The 20471-nt window shown below is 37.9% G+C and overlaps 3 protein-coding genes across 5 annotated transcripts; 1 reads left to right on the top strand and 2 right to left on the bottom strand.

The window, feature by feature from the left end:
- Nucleotides 1–213: 213 nt before the first annotated feature.
- On the bottom strand, nucleotides 214–1845 carry LOC137965958 (protein CANDIDATE G-PROTEIN COUPLED RECEPTOR 7-like). The gene has a single exon (XM_068812369.1). The coding sequence runs from the start codon at nucleotides 1692–1694 to the stop codon at nucleotides 384–386; it is 1311 nt and encodes a 436-aa protein (XP_068668470.1). The 5' UTR covers nucleotides 1695–1845; the 3' UTR covers nucleotides 214–383.
- Nucleotides 1846–3809: 1964 nt separating this feature from the next.
- On the top strand, nucleotides 3810–12633 carry LOC137965526 (phosphatidate phosphatase PAH1-like). 3 transcript variants are annotated; one of them, XM_068811789.1, is made up of 12 exons: nucleotides 3810–3983; nucleotides 4959–5032; nucleotides 5168–6518; nucleotides 6622–7220; nucleotides 7293–7366; nucleotides 8300–8384; nucleotides 8613–8699; nucleotides 9023–9095; nucleotides 11705–11748; nucleotides 11859–11987; nucleotides 12095–12193; nucleotides 12304–12633. In XM_068811789.1, the coding sequence occupies exons 3-12, from the start codon at nucleotides 5180–5182 to the stop codon at nucleotides 12358–12360; spliced, it is 2586 nt and encodes an 861-aa protein (XP_068667890.1). In that variant the 5' UTR covers nucleotides 3810–3983; nucleotides 4959–5032; nucleotides 5168–5179; the 3' UTR covers nucleotides 12361–12633. The 3 variants fall into 3 exon arrangements, with proteins under 3 accessions (XP_068667890.1, XP_068667891.1, XP_068667889.1); XM_068811790.1 differs by lacking the exon at nucleotides 4959–5032 and having other exon boundaries at nucleotides 7320–7366; XM_068811788.1 differs by lacking the exon at nucleotides 4959–5032.
- On the bottom strand, nucleotides 12597–18585 carry LOC137965527 (isocitrate dehydrogenase [NAD] catalytic subunit 5, mitochondrial-like). Its single transcript, XM_068811791.1, has 8 exons — nucleotides 18316–18585; nucleotides 17890–18200; nucleotides 13964–14284; nucleotides 13698–13859; nucleotides 13529–13603; nucleotides 13208–13317; nucleotides 13050–13122; nucleotides 12597–12980 (listed from the first exon to the last, which is right to left on the bottom strand). The coding sequence occupies exons 2-8, from the start codon at nucleotides 18067–18069 to the stop codon at nucleotides 12789–12791; spliced, it is 1113 nt and encodes a 370-aa protein (XP_068667892.1). The 5' UTR covers nucleotides 18070–18200; nucleotides 18316–18585; the 3' UTR covers nucleotides 12597–12788.
- Nucleotides 18586–20471: the final 1886 nt, after the last annotated feature.

Raw genomic sequence — 20471 nt, 5'->3', positions numbered from 1 at the left:
CTGTTAAGCCTGTAACTACATGGTAAAGATATAGTGAGGTAAATCAACTTGTAAAAAAACCAAAGAAACATTTCAGTTCTAAAAGTAATACTGGATGAGAAACAAAAGATTTTATAAGGTTCAAGTTGGATGCGACAACACCCTAGCAGAATATTTTCTAACACAAACTCGAGGTGTTATTGTGAGGTACAAGTAAAAGAAGCTTCCTCAATGTTAAAGCTGTAGAAGTGCAGAAAATGTGATTGAATTCATAACTAATTCAAAATTTCTCCTTATAGCAGAGAGTACAAAAGTTAACCAAAGCAGCAAACCCATAGTTATCGTTTCTAATCAAAACCCAAGAAACCAACCCACTGTATGTTACACTTTGATGACACTTGAACTCACAATTCAAACTCCTCTTGTAGAATAGATTGAGCCGCCTCTTCTTCTTCATCATCAACAACAAAATATTCATTCTTCTCCACTGGCTGAAACATATAAAACATAACTGCATAAAATGCAAGACTAGCACACTCCCCAGCTGCCTCACTCACCCATTGATACTTATAAGCTGCAATTGTCTTCAGTGCAGCAACAACTATTCTAGTAAAATACAAGTATCCCACCACGACCATATAAAATTTGCGGAATAGGGTCAATTTTGCTAAGTTTCTTGCAGCCTTGCCATCAGTTTTCGATGTCTCCCTTAACGACCTTATGGACCATACGATCGGGAATATAATGGCACAGCAGCAAATGATGTCAATGACAAGAAAAACTTGGTTCCAAGTCATCCAATCTCTAAGAAACGGACCCGTTTCACCAATCACCGCCGATGCAATGTTGGCAAGAACCTGAAGCGGGATCACAATCATCAAAATCTTCTTCTCCCTCTCTTGCAAAAATGGTTTCAAGAAGGACCACCCAGTGCCAACGAGAACGATCACCGTGAACAGCAAAACCCCCTTGATAAATTGGAAAATGTAGAAAAGCACATCCCAACCATGTGGAGTCCCAGTGACCTTAACATAGTGTTTGTCTTCCGCAGCAAAGAGAAGATCCATAGCTTTTATAAGAAGCAATCCTCCCATAAGGAAGTGTATCCGATGAACCGAGAGTTTGTTCTTGTAACACGCGTAGATCCATACCCCTAGAAAAGCAAAGTAGGCGAGGAAGAAAAAGAGGTAGAGGGACGGAAGCTGGGTCTGACCGGCAGGGAGAAAGTCCCGGGCTCCGGAGTAATCGAGGTTGTACATCTCGGTGCGAACGTCCATGGTGACCAGGGTCTCCGGGTTGCAGTTGGCGAAAAAGAGAGAATACTCACCAGGGACATGGACGGGGAGAGAGCGATCGGACGAGAGATTCTCATCAAGACCCTTGAAAGTCAACAGATTCAAAACATAGTGAGAAGTGACAGGACAGAATTGAGGCGATTGTTGCGATTCGATGAGAAGATGGTAAAGGGAGTCCTGCGAGAGCAGAAAGAAGGAGAAGAGATTAGGGTCCGGAGAAGAGAGGGACGAAGAGAAGGAGACCGAAGAGACAGAGATGTTTACATGACCCGTATTGGTGAAACCGAATTTCTCAAAGAGGATAAGTGAGCGGGAATCGGAAACGATTTTTAGGGTTTTGATCTCACAAAAGGCAAGAGGAATAAGAGAGATCGAAATAAAAAGCGAGAGGATTACACACAGGATTCCGGGTTTTCCCATGGCGGCGAAGATGTGTACCTTCTCTTCTGTCACCAAAGGAAAGACGAAGATCCAGTCTGCTACTTGGAAGTCTTCCCTGCTGCCACTGCGAGAGGGGAGCAGAAGATGGAAGAAGACGAGATCTACAATGCTGGACTAGGGAATTGGAAGATAGCCGTTCCCTGGATTAACATCTTTGTCGTTTCTAAATTATTTCTAGCTGTAGAATTCAAACAATTAATTCAAAATATTTAATTTTTAACACCGGATCGAATTAGTATCATAAAACCAATTTGATTTGAACAAATTTGTTCATCTTAAGCATAAAACATAAATTTCTTGAAGAGCCCTTATGGTGTTAAAAGACGCCCAAATTTCTTGAAGAGCCCTAATGGTGTTAAAAGGCACCCATGTGTAAGGGTGGTATGACTATTAAATAAGGAGAACTTTATGGAGATAGACATAAAAATTTAATTATACAAGCTAGTGTATGTTCTCTTATATCATTTTCCTTTTGAAGCATGGAGACTGAAAGGTATTGTAGTTATTATAAAAACTTTCACACAACGACGACGGCGACGAGAAATTTTCTAAGAGACGACGACGGCCAGAGGGAAACAGAGCGGGAGAATTCTTTTTTATTATTCACTGTAAACCTAAGTTACAAGAAGTTAAATACTTCATATTGAAATTACATAAAAGGTCTAAACAAGACCAGTATTTATAGTCATGTCCCGAATGAAATCGGGACCCAACAATAAATACAATTTCAAGGCATTTTATAGAGCATTCAAGTCTCCCTCGCTCAAATCCGTCCTTACACTTTCCCTATTTTCCTCTTCTTTCTCTCCTTATGTTTTTTTTTCCTCTCTTAAACTTATTATGGTCCTAGGTTAAGTACCTATGTCTTCCGCTCCTAATAGGCCGGTCTTTTGGGTAGTATTAGCTAGGTGCATAACATTTGGTATCAGAGTTAACGCTACGTCACAAGTTCGAATCCCAGAGGGGGCAACCTAGCGGAAGGGGCGACTAAAGTATGCTTCCCGTACCAATGGGCCACCGCTATATGCGGAAAGGGTGACCTGAGTGTGTTCCCACACCATGGGCCGTCACTAGAGTAGGTTGGTCTTTTGGATAGTATTAGCTAAATGCATAACAGAACTAAAGTTTATCTCTTCTCTCCTTCGTTTAAGATCTCTTGTGTTTTCAACATTGTGCAAATTTCTCTCCTAACCCGCTCCAAGTCTAAGCCAAGGCTGCACAAATTTCTTTATTATATAATAGGTGAGTTTTTCTCCAAACCTTCCCCCAAGTCTAACCCACACCCAAAAACCCAATTTGATGAACCAAGCATTCTCAGACGCAAAGAGTTGAAAACTTGGAATGAAGCACAAGATGAGTCAAATACAAAGAGCCCTCGCCCTTTGACTATTCTACCAAGAAAATAGACCGTTCACTAAAGGTCACTCAGATGGTGACATCAGGATGGACGGTCTCGAATAAGGACGGGACTTGAAGTAGTCCGACAACGTTGCGGTCAGATAGAGAGACCCATTTTGAGCCTCTCGTGCAACACATTTGAGCCTGAGGTGGACGGTTTGGACCCTGACCCTGACCCAACAGAGCAGCCACTGTTCCGACACCGATACGTGGAATATTACATAACATATTCGAATCCTTCTCCCGTGCCCTTCCTCGATTCCGCCCGTTACCCTCCTCCCATCACTCGCTCTTGCCCTCTCTAATCACTCTTTATTACAAAACTGCCTCGTATTTAATTTATCCTAATCTAACTAATGATAAAAAAGGAGGATATTTTCTTCATAATAAGAAAATATTACGAAAAAATCTATCTCCTTAGCAAAAAAATAAAAATTAATTAAATAAATATTTAAAATATTTTTTTAAGTATTATTATTAATTTTAATTTAATTTTAGTTAATATACAAACAGAAAAACACAGGTTATGACGGGCAGCGGGCGGCGGGCGGCGGGCGGCGGGATAATTAGAAATGGCAATTTGGTAATTGTATTAAAACATTGGACATTTTAATTATTAGAGATTCGAATGGCGGGTAGGTACATATTTATAGCTATGTTCGCTGGTTATCCGATCCGACGCCCACCTACCGATTTCTCACGACCGAGCTTTCAAAGCTTGAGAGTTGAGACAGAAAACGAGCCTCGCCTGTCAGTCTGGTGGAGTCCTCCTTGTATTGGTAGGCGGGACTCTGTTCAGTTCATTGGGATCGGAGTTTTGTTCATCGAGGAATCGATTGATCTAGCAGTGCAACTCCTTTTGAATTGCTCGTAAGTTTTTGTTTTCTTCGAATTGCTTAAAGGTAGTTATCATTTTTGGCGGTTCTTGTTTGTTTCTTTCAAATTCTAAGAGCTCCTTGCGTTGAGGGTTTTGAACCGGGAATTATGAGTTCTTCCTGTCTGTTGCGCTCGTCGGATGCTTATATGTTCCTTGAAATGGTTGTTTTGCTGCATGTACTTGGTCTTTTGCTCGGTTTTTGACATTTGAGGTTTAATTTCTTTAGGGGAATACCTTCACGGGAATACGCTTCTGCTGAATTATTATGCTGTTCTGGTCTCGTCCCATTTTGTATTGGTCATGCTTGCATTCTTTTCAAATGTTTCCAATTGCATGTCCGGATGGCTCTGGGGCTTCCTTTAGATGGTTAGCCGACTAGAGGTGGTTTTGGTGAGTATATCCTAGGAGTACTTACGGACATTTGATTTTCTTTCTTTCTTTCTGTTTTTTTTTTTTTTTGAAAATACATTTGATTTTCTTTCTCTATCTCTGATTTCATTTGGGAATAGTCAACTGCAGAAGTGATTATAGCTAGAAAAATATAGGTGTAATTTACAGTTTTTGAGATGTTCAGTATTAATCTTTTAGATTTTCTTTGTCTCAATTATCTCGCTTGTCCTTCTTTATGAAAGTCCAGCCGTGGTTTTATCCTGACAAATTTTTTTGTTGAATACCGCTTGAAGTAGTAGAAATGATACGTAATAATTTCTTCTCATGCTAAATTTTTTTAACCAAATTTGCCTCATCCTTTTGTTTATTAGTTTTAAAGAATCGATAGCTGAACTCTAATTCAAGTCTCAAAGTGATTATGCATCTCATTCTAATTTTTTGAATGCTTGCTTACTGACTGACCAAAAGTTAAATTATGTATCCCGTTCTAACATTAAGTTTCTTTACCTTAAATTACTAAATACGTGCTACGCAACTGTAAATTTACCGGTGCTCACTGGGCATACATTCTCCTGCAGAATTCTCAGTTGGAGTGGGTTATACTTTGAAAGCTCAAAACAGAGGCTTCTGTTAGTCTTGAATTGAACAACAAGTAACTTACAGTTATCAAATCAATTGATCTATAATTTAAATCCCACATCAGTTTTCTGGGGGTGACCTGTTGTGTCAAGTTTGGTATTCTGATCAAACAAGTCACTATTCACTTTTTTTCTTTTTTTGTTGCCAGCAACTAGACGAGATGAATGTGGTTGGTAGAGTTGGGAGTATAATTTCACAAGGTGTTTACTCTGTAGCCACTCCTTTCCATCCCTTTGGAGGGGCTGTTGACATCATTGTTGTTGAGCAACAAGATGGGACCTTCAGAAGTACACCTTGGTATGTACGCTTTGGTAAATTCCAAGGAGTCTTGAAAGGTGCTGAAAAAAATGTAAAGATCATAGTTAATGGTGTTGAAGCAAATTTTCACATGAATCTTGATAACTCTGGAGAAGCTTATTTTGTCAGAGAGATCGATAGCCAAGAAGAGAATGAGAGTTATCAGGATTTTAATCATTCAGACACAATGGAAACTTTTCAAGAAGATAATACTGAAAGTACTCAAGCAAATGAAAATTCCTGTAACGATGATTTTGAAGCCTCTGGTGGATTTCATGACCATCTATCTGAAATAAGTTCAACTGGAACATCAGAATATGGTGCTTATCACTATGAAAGTTTAGATCATGTGGAGAATATAGTGAAATCTCAGGGTTCAGAAGTAGTCTTAGTGAGTGGGGATGGCCATGTGTTGCTTGCTCCTATTTCTCTAAGTGACAGTAACAACGATAATTTGCAACTAAGCACACCACATTTTAACCTCTACCCTGGTGAAGCTGGAGAAGTGGCAATTGATCAGCTGCATGATTCTTCAGGGTTTACTGGAAGTAATGTGGATATCGGCACCGGAGAAGACTCATGGGAAGCAGGTTTACTCGGTGACATTAGGCCATCCAACCCTGATAGCGCATCTAAGGATTTTCTTGCTGCATGTGATGATGATAAAACTTCTAAAATTCCAAGCAAAAACTGTGCTGGTGACAGGAATTTTTCTGATCGGGCACATGACAGCCCCAATGCAGAAAGCTGTTGTTCAGAAGATTCTTCTAACATGAGCAAAAAAGAAATTTTTAAAAGTTGTTTGGAATTTTCTAAACTGACAGCCAATTCTGAGGAAAATGTCAATCATGATTCACACTCTCTGACATCTGAATGGAACGAACATGGTGGAGCAAAAAAGTCTTCATACATTCATCTGGCCATGGAGAATGAGAAAGCTATGCTTAATCTTGAAATCCAAAAGAGTGAAAATGCAGAGCTTTCTGAACCTAATGCTTTCTGTAATAGTAGTTCTCCAACTGAAATACAAAAGGATGCATCTGAAAATACTGATGGAAGGGATAAAGGATTTAAAGCTTGTGAAGATTCTGATAGTTTAGAGCAGAAAGGTGAACAGCTGGGTGGAGCCCAAGATCTTAGAGAGTCTCGGTGTTGGGCCGAAATTCCCAAATCACAACCAGTTGATGCAAGAATAGACACTGGTAGGAATATCAAATATTTGTAATAGTAGCTACATTATTTTTTCACATTTGTAGCCTATATATACTGTTTTTTTCTTTCATGCTTCCCTCTTATGACATGCAGGTATTGAAGTCTCACTTTGTGGGAACTTACTTCATGCTGGTATGGGTCTGGATTCTGCAACAGAGGCCTTTAATGCACATCGTGTGACTAAGGAGAAGTTCATGGACTCTGGTGCATCAATCACAAAGAATGAAAACCTCATTGTTAGATACAGAGATAGGTATTTGCCTTGGGACAGAGCTGCTTCTATCCTTCTTGGGATGGTTGCATTTGGTCTAGATTTTCCTGCTGAACCAGAAGGTGCTATTCCTGTTGAACAGGATGAGCAACCAAAGGTTGAGGATCAATATAATTCTGAACTCTCTTCCACCCGTAGCCACAGATGGAGACTATGGCCAATTCCTTTTAGAAGGACTAAAACCCTTCAGCACTCCAATAGCAATGCCTCAAGTGAGGACATATTTCTTGATACTGAGTCTGGTATGGAGAGTCCACGTTCAGGACCCACTCCAACCAACTATGTGGCTAAGAAGCTTCCTGAAAAAAAACTTCTGCGAACAAATATCCCAACCAGTGAGGAGATTGCATCTTTGAATCTGAAAGATGGTCAGAATAAGATTGCTTTCAGCTTCTCAACCAGGGTTCTTGGAGAGCAACAGGTTTTCTATCTCATATGCTTTGTTGGGTGCTCTTCCGTATTGTTGAAGACTTATGACTTGTTTCTTCAACAGGTTGATGCCCATGTTTACTTGTGGAAGTGGAATGCTCGAATCGTAATCTCAGATGTTGATGGGACCATTACAAAGTAATCCTATAAATCACTATTTGGCTATTGCTAATTTGGTGGTTCTGGTGGTGTGCAACTTGTTGTTTTTCCTGTAGAGAGTGCAATATATCATATTTTGCCCACAGAATAGATCATAAATTTCTGTTTTTATGCTAATCATTTAAGCAGGCTTTAAGAGGAACATTTCATTTCTGAAAGTCATCAATTTTGGTTTTTTGACTAGCACTTGGTTATTTATTGATCTTTAGGACGTATGTTGCTCATTTTATCAGTGTAGTGATATTCTCCAATTTGCATCACATAGGCTTTTAAAGACATGCTAGCAAATATCAGTGCTCTAGTAAGATGGAAGCATTGTAAGGCAGGGGGATGGCACATGAACCTCTAAAATTTTGATTAGGCAAAGCACTTGTTTTTTTTTAGTGGACTGAATGTTAAAAAGTCAATTGTAGTCAACAATAACAGAATCATTATGATGAAATGAAATTTTACTCTTTTAAGTACTCACCTTCTTGCTCATATTTCCTCTTCAGGTGGCAATGACAATTAAAGTTTAAATGCCACTTTTATTTACTATTGGAAATTAAACAAGTTTAATACGAGAATCTGCTCTAATGCAGTTGTTGAGTCCCATTGTATTAAATGAGGCTATAGTTGTGATTAACTTCAAATGTAGATCTGTGTGATAAGGATAATGGGAGAGATTGACTAACTGGCTGCCACTGCTGCATTGGAGCTCTCTCTCTCTGCAGATATTTTCTCCCTCAGATTTCTCTCTTTTTCTCTCATCTTTTTCAATTTTCTATTTTAATGCTGTAAGCATATAGTAATCCAATCAAAAGCTCTTTGCCTTTTTTTTAATTCTTGTGAAGCATTTTTTTCATTCACGGTTCTTTATATTATATAATGGAAACGGAGTTGTTTTTTACTGAATCTATGCCTCTGTTTTAGATCTGATGTTCTGGGACAGTTCATGCCTTTGCTTGGGAAAGATTGGACTCAATCTGGTGTAGCACGACTTTTCTCTGCTATTAAGGTATTTATGTATCTCTACTACTTTTGTGTTCTTCTCCTTGTTAAATGTTCATCTTTGTGAGTGGTGCCATTGTTGTTACTGCCCCTTCTAAATGAATAGAAACATTTTTCCCCATTGTTCGTTGACTTCACTGTAATAGCTCTTACAATGCTTCATGACCACTTTAAAGGAGGATGTAGATTGAGCATGACAATACTAATATTCGGTCTTTGTGGCTTTTAAATGTAGGAAAATGGTTATCAGCTACTGTTTCTTAGTGCACGTGCAATTGTGCAGGCATATCTTACCAGAAACTTTCTTCTGAACCTCAAGCAGGTAATTCTACTTTTTAACTTATTAAACATGATCTGTTTGACCATTCATACTTTCTCCAGCAAACAAGTCATATTCCAGTTCACTTTACTATTTCCTTGTATGGGTTTATTGCTCATAAAAGCTGGTGAAGAAAAAAGGACTAGCAGTTGTTCCTTGGGAAAATTGACCTTCTTGAGGTTTATTTTGAGAAATAAAAATTCCGCCTAGATAAGATATCAATAATAAACAGGATTTTGCCATCCAAAAGATTTACTCCATTCATTGGAATGCATGGTCTTGTTATTTGACATAAACTCTTGTACCTGTTACATATGATTTTTCAGGATGGGAAAGGCTTACCAAATGGGCCTGTTGTCATTTCTCCCAATGGCTTATTTCCCTCCTTGTATCGAGAAGGTAAATTTTCCTCTTAGTATTTTATATATTTTTAGTCATGATCCAATAATCTGCGCTGCTTCTTTTCTTAACATTTTATAAAGTAGCTCTAAACCGCTAAATTACTTTTTATCCATTCCATAGTGTTTACCATTATGAGTCTCTCCATAGCTTCCATCTGAGGCTAAAACTGGACAAAGCTTTCCATACTCCTTTGTTCATCTTCTTCACTCAAATGGCAAATAGAGAGGCCTGGGCTTCACTTTGGAAGGCCATTTAGATTCAGTAGGGGGAATTGAAGTTTCTAATTACAATATACGCCTTTATCATGAGATTGTTGATATTTCTTCTTTTCTTAATTGTAATTGGATTCATGTTCCTTGGGTAGCTAACGCTTTAGCTGAGTCCCTTGCTATGCAAGGAGCCTCTGTCCAGCTCCTCGTTGTTAACGGAGAGCTCCTTTGCTAGTGTTGTTTGTGTGCTTGTTTTGTTCTTGATGTGCCTTGAATAAATTTCATTCTTTCTCAAAAAAATAAATAAATTACATGATACTCTCTTATTGTTGCATAAAAAGAAAAGAGTGATCGGATAAGATTCTGATCTTTACAATATGATTTAAAAAGTTAAATCCCACCTGTAAGTTATACCTAGTTGAATGCACAATGGATTACTTACATTGCTCCATGTTGGAATTCTTACCAATAGTGTAGAACAGTTTAAAGGTAGCTCCTCTTCTCTAAATTGCCTTCTAACAATTCCTTTATTTTTTCAAGATTATGGATGTCTTAGTGAACCTCCTACTGAATTTAAAGACCACAGAATACTTTATATGATCCTTTTGTTCTCCTTCAGTGAATAGAATAATGGTCGTTCATATTCTGAAAATGTATGAGGTTCCCATTGTTTTGTGATAAGGGAATAGATTGATAAGTCAGTTTTCTGGTGTTCGCAATATGATGTGAAAAGCTTAAAACATGTCACCTGTAGGTTGTACCTTGTAAAATGCATTATGCATTGTTCAAGACCAATCTTCCATGGTGCAATTTGTTAATGTGACACTGTACCCTAGAAAACATGCTGATAAGGTCAGGGTAGGTGGGTATTCCGTTGCCTTTCCCCAGGAACCTATTGTATATTTTTTGCTGATTGAACAAAGAGTTACTCTAATTATCCTGCAACTACATTGAACTAGTTTCTTGTACATTCCACATGATAACTGTAAAGTAGAAAGACAAAAGAGAAACTAAAGAGAAAAGAAAGAAAAAGAAATAAAAATTGAGAGAAGAGGGCTGCGTTGAGAGCCTAATTGACAGGGATTTAGTCGACCCCCATCTACAAAGTCACTTAAGTTGTTTATAGAAAGACAAGATTGCCCTTCACATAGGGACGTGTACATGAGTAGAAACAACCTTCAACTAATCTATAACTTACAAAATAATTAACTCCATTCTACTAATATGGGCCCTTCTAGCTGCAATGGTGCAGACTCACCGACTCATGAAATTACCAAAATACCCCCAACATCTAACACTATCCTTCAAACTGGAGCGTATATGTCAAGTAACCCCAGCTTTGTACCAAAGTTATTGATGTTTTACATAGCTACTAATCGCGGCATCTCTGAAAAATGAAGATCAACTTCTATATGCTTTGTTCTCTCATGAAAAAACAAATTACTTGCAATAAAGATACTTGCTTGATTATCACACTTAAGCACTATAGGCTCTTCAAAAGCAAGTTTGAACTCCCTTTACACTGACTGAATCCACATGAGTTCACTAACTATGTGGGTCATCAATTGATACTCTACCTTAGTATTGGACATACTACTATGTTTTGCTTTTTTTACTCTTCCAATTAATCAATTTTTCCCAAAAACACAAAATCTGTGGTGGATTGTAGTGGATTTTCTATCTATGTTTAGATCCGATAGAGTTTGCATCCGAGTACCCTTCAATTTTGAGATAATCATGAGGGGTTTATAATAGGTCCTTGCCTGGAGCTCCCTTCAAATATGCAAGATTCTCTGAGTTGCTTCACATAAGTTATCAATGTAATCTTTCTTTTGTACTGACTCTGTAGTTCTAAAAGGAGTAATAACCTGTCTAGAATTGCCATAATACTTCTCACTAATAGCCACTAAACCAGCAATAATAATGAGTCTGAACAATTCACAAACACCTAGTGACCACTTCCTTCCAAAATAGCAAATTGATGTATGCAAATACCTATGGGCCCCACACCCCTAAAATCCACTTAGGGTTTATAAACGACCTAGATTTGACACTCAACAATCCTCTTTTAGTAGCAATTATGTTAATTGAGGAAGAAATAACATCAAAAGAGACCCACTTTAGTCTGTGCAGGCAAACCTATGTTCCAGATTAGGTGACATAGACAGGAGAACTCCAGATTGCTTTTCAGGAATTCATTTGATCCTCACAGGATCATAGAACCACACAGTAACTTCTTTAATCAACGGCACAAGTCATTAACCCTTAGTTTAAGGCACAACCTTTGAGTCTTCCAAAAATATTTTTTTTCTATTAAACTGGTGTCTTTATTTGGAAATCATGGTATTTTTGTGGTTCATTTACTCACAATTGAATAGCTTGTCTTGCTTGTTACAGTCATAAGAAGAAAGCCTCAAGAGTTCAAGATTGCATGTCTGGAGGTAAATCTGAATCCTCAATGTGGAGTGATATCACTTCTTTACAGTACCACAATTCTCTGGCAAATAGTTCTTCATCTGATTCGTTTTTTTTTTTTTTTAATCTTTTTCAGGACATCAGAGCACTCTTCCCCTCGGACTACAATCCATTTTATGCAGGCTTTGGGAACAGAGATACCGATGAGATTAGTTATCTGAAGATTGGGATCCCAAAGGGGAAAATATTCATAATCAACCCCAAGGTAATTTTTCACCCATGAAGTTAAAATATCATATAATTGGAGGTATGGGAAGAAAGAAAATAGCCATAAATTTGAATTACTTAAAGTTTAAAATTTCTAAAATGCAGGGCGAGGTAGCAATTCACCAGTGCATTGATGCAAAATCATACATCTCTCTGCATACACTTGTCAATGACATGTTTCCACCCACTTCTTTGGCTGAACAGGTTACTTCAAATTCTTATTGTTTGGAATTAGGGCTATAAAAATGAAGTTTATCATTTACCCTTATGTTTCATATCAAGTTTTAAACCTAATGGTTGTGTTTTTTTTGCAGGAAGCTTTTAACTCTTGGAATTACTGGAGAACTCCATTGCCTACTATCGACTGCTAAGGTCTGATTAACACTTGATAATTGCATCTCTTTCACTTCTGAGCAGTGGCTTTGAGGACCTCCGGTATATCTTTTTAACAGGGGATGTCCTCTCACTTATTTTTGCCGCCTATTTTTTTTTTCTTCCGCTTCGTCCATCAATATTGAGGACGATGCAATTTGTAACTATTGGTTTGTCCTTGGGAATTCTAAGGGATGGATTGATCTCAAGGTCTGTGACATAATAAAGGATCCAATTCACAGTAAAAAATTCTTGCTGTTCGTTATTGTAGTTATCCGAGTAAAACCTTAAAGAAATAAAAAATTTGTTTCATATAAACTGCAGATTATTGCAAAACAAACGGAAAGAGAATCATTATTTCAAAAAGATGAAAAAATGTGGAAGAGAGGGCATTTAAAGAGATGGCCCGGGTACGATACTCAGTAAGTCAAAGGTTGTCGCAAACTCCTTTTGTGAACTCAGTGGTGGATGCAGTACCGCCCAGGTCACCTGTTCTGTACTTTCCCTCAGCAATTGTCTTCAGAACTGCACCATGGATTTGCTCCGCTTTGTCATGGAGTTTCAAGTGTCGCAACATCTCGACGGAACTTAACAACAATGCAGTGGGGTTTGCAAGATTCTGAAGAACAGTTAACAGAAGTTCAAAAAATACTCAGAGAGAGAGAGAGAGAGAGAGAGAGAGTCATACCTTTCCAGCAATATCAGGTGCTGAACCATGGACAGCCTCAGCCAGAGCAATGCCACCCTCACCAATATTGATGCTGAATGAAGACAACAGATAGGTTAGACAGTATAGAAAATATACTTGTCATAGAATATACCAAGAAAGAAGTAACGAACTGATACCTGGGTGTTAATCCCAATCCTCCGATCAGTCCGGCACACAGGTCACTGATTATGTCACCATAGAGATTAGGCATTACCAGAACATCAAAAACTGTAGGGTTCTTCACAAGCTGGGGAAACCAGAGAAAATGTGAGAAGAATCATAAGTTTCTCATTTTATAACTCCTCAGAGCATGAAAAATCCATGGCCTTTCTTTCTCTCTACATACATTCATACACAAATACCCACAGTTCACATTTGTATGTGGAAAGAGATTGGGTTTTAGAAAATCAACATCCAAGATATAATGATCATAGTGAAAGGGCTGAATTTAGCTTTACCATCATACAGCAATTGTCTATGATTACTTCCTCGTAAGTAACCTCAGGGTACTTCTCTGCAACTTCCCGGCAACACTGCAGACTCGGTACCAGAAGTTTTGTCATTTTGGTTAAAAATATGAATTGCAATAACAAAGTTAAGATTAGTGCAAGCTTATGATCAGCTAACCTTAAGGAAAAGACCATCGGATAACCTCATGATATTAGCTTTATGTATGGCTGAAACTCTTTGACGACCATGTGCCTTGGCAAAGTGAAAAGCATACTCTGCAACCCTCAGACTAGCATGCCGGGTGATGATCTTAAGACTTTCAACAACACCCTTCACCACCTGATAAAACAGACAACAACTGAGATTAGGCACAATGTTCAATTATCTCAGATTTTTTTCCCAGCAATAATCATGAAATCCTCTTAATATTAAGCAGAACTCACTTGGTGTTCAAGGCCACTATACTCCCCTTCTGTGTTTTCACGTATTGTAACCAGATCCACATCATCATACCGAGTTTTATATCCAGGCAAGCTGTAGCAGGGTCTAACATTGGCGTACAGACCAAGTTCCTTTCTCAAAGTAAGGTTCAGAGACCTATGACCCTTCCCAATTGGTGTAGCCATGGGGCCCTTCAAACCCACACCATTTCGACGTACAGACTCTAGACTCTCCCATGTTAGATAACTCTGAGTCCTAGGGTCCACTGTGTCCCCAACATAATGCTCCTCCCATTCTATTGGTACTTCCGCAGCTCTGAATACCTGCATTAGCACATAATATATGAGAAAACAATGAAAGAATTCTAAATCCCTGAATTGTAAGACTGAAACACATGTCCAGAGTATATTTTTCTTTTTGTTTATAGTATAGTGGTTATGGACACACTGTCCATCAAAGTGCCAAGTACATTAAAAAAAACGAATAACATCTCAAGGATCCATCCACCAGAAAATACTATTTTCTTTGACTAATAATGAGAAATATGATTCATTAAGAGAGGGAAAGGACAGATACATGAGTAGCCCGGAGGGAGAGATACAGGATATCAAGAGAATAAAAAAAGATTAAAAAAAAAGCATAAAAGAAACCAAAGTGCGTCAAATCTGCAAGAAAAATGAATATTCAATCAGAAGGATGTCTCCTATAATGAGATGTTCTTCCTCAATTATATTGTGGTTTTTTTTTTTTAAATCGAAGTTTGGTATTTAAATCAAAAGTGATAGCAGATGTTTCTTGCTGAAAACAAAATGAACTCAAATCTTCATCAACAATTATTGTCTTTCAGCTGGGTGATAATACTCCTATCTCTGACCAATAAATCATGCTGTCAAAGTTTCTTCACATCACAACGGAGAAACCTTACCAACATAGCTGGACGATCCTCAAATAAATAAATAGCCGCCACATTTGCACAAATTTTCCTAAACATATAGAGGGCATCCAGCCTCATTCTTTGTCCAGTTTCTTTTTTTGAATGTTTACTTTTGCCCAAATATTGGAAACCGAGTAAATGGTTTCCCCTCCACCTGTCAATGGCTGTCCTTATCAACATTTCAAACTGCTAGAACCTTAATCCTCATAAGCTTCTTTATCGCTTATAGTTCGTTCACCATCAGTAGTGGCAGCAAACCATCTGAACTTTTTCAAAGATCTGGATGCCCCAATTACTCATCTGGTCTTTCTCCACCCAACACATCCCGTATTTTCTGACATTGACCCTCAAAAGATTAGAAAAAGGCAATCCAAATTAGCCAGTTGATCCCAGCAGTCAGTCACCACCTATTCCAATACCAATAAAGCATGGACCCATATTGCAACTTGCCACAGTCATTGATTAAGTCCCACTAAAAGAAAGAAGAAGAAGAGAAGAAGGAAAGAAGAAAATTAATCCAGTTTAGTCATTCATATGTTTGGGATCATGAAATTCTTTTAAGTAGGTTATCTCAAACATCATAACTACTAATCTTTTTCGAAGACAGCAAGAGAAGGATTCTATTGATCATGAGAGAGATTGAGAAAGCACAGGGGGCCTTGTGTAACAACAAAAGACATAAAAGTAAACAACAAAACGAAAAGCAAACAGTAACCAGAAGGAAAAGAAATAACAAACCAGAAACACCAAAAAGAAAACTAAAAAGGTCAAAAGCAGCCAACTGAGGGTCTAATATGAAGTGAGAGGGGGGGAATCTCGAACAACAAGGTGTTGCCCAGAGACTCCATCACAAGCAAAAATATCAGCCGACTGGTTGGCTTCACGAGGGATGTGGGTCAAAAGTGATCTCCGACTGAGAGGCAATGACCATACCTCGAGAAAAAAGCAATGAAGATGCCAAGGGGGATGACAGTCCAGTTATCCAGCTAATCACAACTGTAGATTCCCCCTCAACATCAATTGAAGCAGAGTATGAATCACAATAAAGTCTCAAGGAACTCTGTCTCAAAACAGTCATAGCAGCTAATCTTATCTCTAATATTCCCTACTCTAGCCAACTTTGTGAAGATTAGTCACTCTTTAGGTTCAAAAAAAGAACTACTCACTCTTCAGCAGAAAACACAGCCATCTTTACCTGTCCCTAATTCTGCTATTATTCCAAGATGGTTGAGGATTCAAAGATGGCTTAGGCAGAGAAATGCATGAGACTTTCTCCAACTAGGTCCTGGAGACATCAGGATTCTAATCCTATATTGGATGCCCAATATAATTTTTTTTTTAAATTATGACAGTACCTTGAAGATCCAATTTACGAAACCCTCAAGGAGCTCATGTAGACACCTGCAATATATATTTGTTGAATATCCAACTCCTTTTTATTTGTTGATTTCTAGGGTTAACACATAAACACAAGAGATCTCAAGGGAAGGAAAGAAGATAGGAATTCTAGCTCCTAGAAGGGATGAGAGAAGAAATCAAGAGAGAGAAATAAGAGGAAAAGAGAGAGAAATGTAAGAACGAATCTGAGCCAAGAGGAAGAGGCTTGAATGTTCTACCCAATGCCTTTAGGTTATATTTATAGTCGTGGGAAGGTGTTTACAATAATTAAAATGCCCTTAGGGTTACATTCTTCAAAAGGAAAAACACATAAAAGGACATACACCAGCTTGCATAATTACAAGTTTATGTCATCTCTATTAAAGTTCTCCTTATTTACTAGTCATGCCACCCCTACACACGTGGGTGTCTTTTAGAACTCCCCCTCAAGCTAGTGTTTGTAACTTCACTTTGCAAATAATTTTGATCTATAAACTTATGTACTAGAAAAAAAAATTGATTGTCTTGCTTTAATTCATCTTGCTCTTGTTCATATCTTATTTATAGTCTTCATCTTGTTCTCCCCCTTACTTGGATATTCTAGTCACATAAAATTTGATTACTACAACACGTAGAATTCTTCATTATAGATTATATTTATTTTTCTCATGATAGCAACACTCATATTTCAATTCGAAAAAAGTGCAACCACTGCAACATTCAACTTCCAATCTTATCCTTCAAACTTCTTCTTTTATACCCCCCACCAAGCTGGGAGGTAATAGCAATCATCCCAACTTGAAACAAAAAAAAAAATAGTTGTAGTAATTATCTCCTCTATCAAGGTGTCCCAAGGATAAATACTCAATCGGATATAGACTCTCAAAAAGTAAAAAACATGGATGATAAAGTCGGAGTCAAACCCAATCTCAAAGGATTTCGAACAAAAGTGTTTGTCACTCAAAATACGGCATTAAAAACCCAAAGGGTACCAATAGGAAAAGTCTCAATGGACTTAAAAACACCCTTATACAAAAAGGATGGCCTAAGAGGGTTGCCAAGATTATTATCCTTTCATATTATCTGGTATATTAACTTTGTAAGCTAATATTTAGATGTTGGTTGGTAAAGGAACCTTGCGTCAGGTAGGTTGACAACTGATGTTAAACTTTCCTGTATCTTACAACATGAAACCAGGATTCATAAGCCAACCACAGGCATTGCTCTACCAATTGAAACAATTATCAGATATTTATTCCAAAGGTCATGGAACACTTATGTGAAGGAACTAAAAACGTGTTGGGAACTTCAACATAGCTTGTCATGCTCCACAGTGACATTGCAAGAGGTAACATTAGTTCTCAAATAGTAACCTCTTTCTAAACTGCAAACAGGTGCACGAGATGAGAAATTTAACACTAACCGGGGTGATGTCGTTTACACTCTCTTCTTATTCGATTCAGAGGAGTTATGAAATTTGAAAAAACAAAAAGACAAAACGTTGATATATGTTATTGTTAGAAAATATCAAAGAGAGAATGCCGAAAAAAAGGAACGAAAAACCACGTAAACACTCAAAGAGAGTGAGTGTGATAGAGGGGGAGATGGAGAGGCGACCTGCTTAACGGATTTTGAAATTTCGGGGCCGATTCCGTCGCCCGGGAAAAGAGTAGCACAAATAGGAAGAGATGGAGAATCGTATGAAGATAGTGATCGAGTCCAAATCCTGGCTGAGTTTGAGATCCCACCGACGAAACGATGGCCGCGAAGAAAACGCCTCGCAATTTGGGAAGCCATTGCAAATAACACGACTGAGGACCTCTAGGAAGATTCACGCTCAAAACGCTGTACAGGATTTTCAATGAAACCCCGCCGCGTTATGGCTTCGAGAGAGCTCAACCTTCATACGCCCGGGGATTGGAGATCATCTGCACAAATCCGAACGACACACAAATGTTTTCGAAATCAGATGATTTAATAGAATCAACTCAACTCAAACCGTCACGTAATCGCATGCTGCGATTCTAATGGGACGAACTTTACCAGAACCATTCGAGTGCTTTATATTCTCTCGTGGCCTACCATGATGGGGAGCGATTTGAAGCGTTCATCTGAGGAATTCGTGAGGAAGATATTTTTTATTGGAGCCCCACGTGAAAGCTGGCGAGGAAGTAGAAACGAGGAGGGCTTAAGCGATCGATGATATCACCCTTCTTCAGAAGCTTGCAGTCGCTCGATTCGGACGCTGCGAAATCAACCTTTTCTCCATTATTTAATTCATTAACAACGACTGTTGATCATCAAAGACACTGATCAAGCTTGTGCCTAGAGATAAAAATAAGAGGAGAAACTTTAGAGATGAACAACTTTGATTTATGTTAAAAAAAAAAAAATCTTGTTTACTTGTGTGGTGTTTAGGTAGTTTTTGTCTGATTTGATTCTGTAGTGGTCTTGTTACAATCTATTATTTTGACTGTCAATTAGGCTTTGATCTCAATAATCGATCCAAATTTTGACAATTGAATGATTATTTTAAAAAATCTTTATATTTTGACTATCAAGATCTTTGACTTTGATCACCGATAAACTAATTTCCTTCAATCAATATATTTGATTTTGACTACCAATCAATTGGCGATCAAGTTCCTTCAATTTTGATAGTTAATCAATGTTGATGAAATATGGAATACAAAAATCTTACTCGTATACATATCAGGTAATTTTACATATTTTCCAAAATACTAAATAGAACAAAATCGAGTAATACCTGTTCCATACCTATTTACTCGATTACCAATTATGTAAAGGTATTATTATTAATTTTTACATAACTTATGTGGGAAGACTTTATTATGCATGCTATTATATATTTTTTAATGTCTTTAGATATTATAAACATGTTGTAATATTTTTAAAAAATTTAAGAATTTTATCAACTTTATTATTAATTTTTATTATTTTTTCATTTAGTTACCTTTGTACACGTGTGTGTGTGTGTGTGTGTATATATATATAGAGAGAGAGAGAGCGAGTTAGTGTGAAACATGTAAAATACTATCTCAGTTGTTCGATTATGATTAATGACTATCTCAATCATTCGATCAACGACTATCTCAACCATTCGATCATAGTAGAACAATTGAGATAACTATTTCGCATGCTTCACACCAAATGATTTTTTATATTATATTAATTCTATCATTTAAATAATTTAAAATAACATTATAAAAATAATGAAAAAACACAAAATAAAACTCGCTCGAACACGAGACAGACATAAGATGGTAGACAAGATTTAAGTGCAGTTTAAGAATCTTTAACTTCTTTCATCGTCCCAACGACAAGTTTGCTACTGTTACTGGCACAGAATAATTTACATTGTATCAGAGAGGGGTTCGTAGTCTTCGACATTTTCGGTGCTTTCGGTGCACGTTCTTGGCTCTGTCTGAGTTCGTTGGGGCTTCGTTGGATTTCCGTTGGCAGAGAGGTTGGGGTTTCGTCGGATTTCGGTGTTTGGGTTTCTGTCCCGAGAGGTTTTCGTGGGTTTTTATTCCGTTGGGGTTCCGTGGCAGAGAGGTTGGAGCTTCGTTGGCTCTCGGACATTTTTTTTGTTCTTTTGGCCGGGTCGGGGCGACTTACTGCAGGTATTCGATGGATTTGAAACCCCCAGCTAGGGCAAAGTGCGTCTGGTTTTGAAGTGAAATTGTTGGGTTAGGGTTTGCGCTTGCCAGTGGCCTAGCTTGTTGTTTCAAGCTTCAGTTTGTTGTTCCCCGGGTCCTGAATTGCAGAGTTTGCGTTTCCGTGAAACGTTTTAGGACTCTGCTGCTTTCGGTTCAAGGTGCTGGATATTGACATAATTTTCCATTTTTGGTTACCGTTGGCAAAGAGTTAGGGGCTTCGGGCTTTGTTGCATTTCTGTTGGATTTTGTAGTTGCCATTTGGATATGTGATATTTGGTTATTATTGGGTTCTATGGATTCTATTAGTAACGCAAATGATTTGAAGGTTATTTCTGTCCGGTTACATGGGAGTAATTACTCTCTTTGGAAGTTTGTGATGCGAAATTTTTTAGTTGGGAAAGACTTGTGGGATTACATTGATGGAAATATTACTGCTCCAGAATCTACATCCATTGACTTCATAAAAGAAAATAAGAAGTGGTTGACTGATAATGCAAAAATCATCACCTGGATCAGCAA

The sequence above is a fragment of the Aristolochia californica genome, unplaced genomic scaffold, assembly GCF_029961685.1.
Source record: "Aristolochia californica isolate CCGP_79_NKW_82.1479 unplaced genomic scaffold, dmAriCali1.0.hap1 SCAF_5, whole genome shotgun sequence".
Taxonomy (NCBI): Eukaryota; Viridiplantae; Streptophyta; class Magnoliopsida; order Piperales; family Aristolochiaceae; genus Aristolochia; species Aristolochia californica.
Note: the sequence above shows the minus strand (reverse complement) of the source record. Positions and strands in the feature narration are given on the sequence as shown.

Coding starts and splice junctions, on each gene's coding strand:
- LOC137965958 (XM_068812369.1), bottom strand. CDS start 1,694: ATGGGAAAACCCGGAATCCTGTGTGTAATCCTCTCGCTTTTTATTTCG.
- LOC137965526 (XM_068811788.1), top strand. CDS start 5,180: ATGAATGTGGTTGGTAGAGTTGGGAGTATAATTTCACAAGGTGTTTAC. Junction 8,700..9,022: donor TTCTTCTGAACCTCAAGCAG/GTAATTCTACTT, acceptor ATGATTTTTCAG/GATGGGAAAGGCTTACCAAA. Junction 11,749..11,858: donor TCAAGATTGCATGTCTGGAG/GTAAATCTGAAT, acceptor AATCTTTTTCAG/GACATCAGAGCACTCTTCCC.
- LOC137965527 (XM_068811791.1), bottom strand. CDS start 18,069: ATGGCTTCCCAAATTGCGAGGCGTTTTCTTCGCGGCCATCGTTTCGTC. Junction 14,285..17,889: donor TTTCAAAATCCGTTAAGCAG/GTCGCCTCTCCA, acceptor GTGCTAATGCAG/GTATTCAGAGCTGCGGAAGT. Junction 12,981..13,049: donor CACCTGATATTGCTGGAAAG/GTATGACTCTCT, acceptor ACTGTTCTTCAG/AATCTTGCAAACCCCACTGC.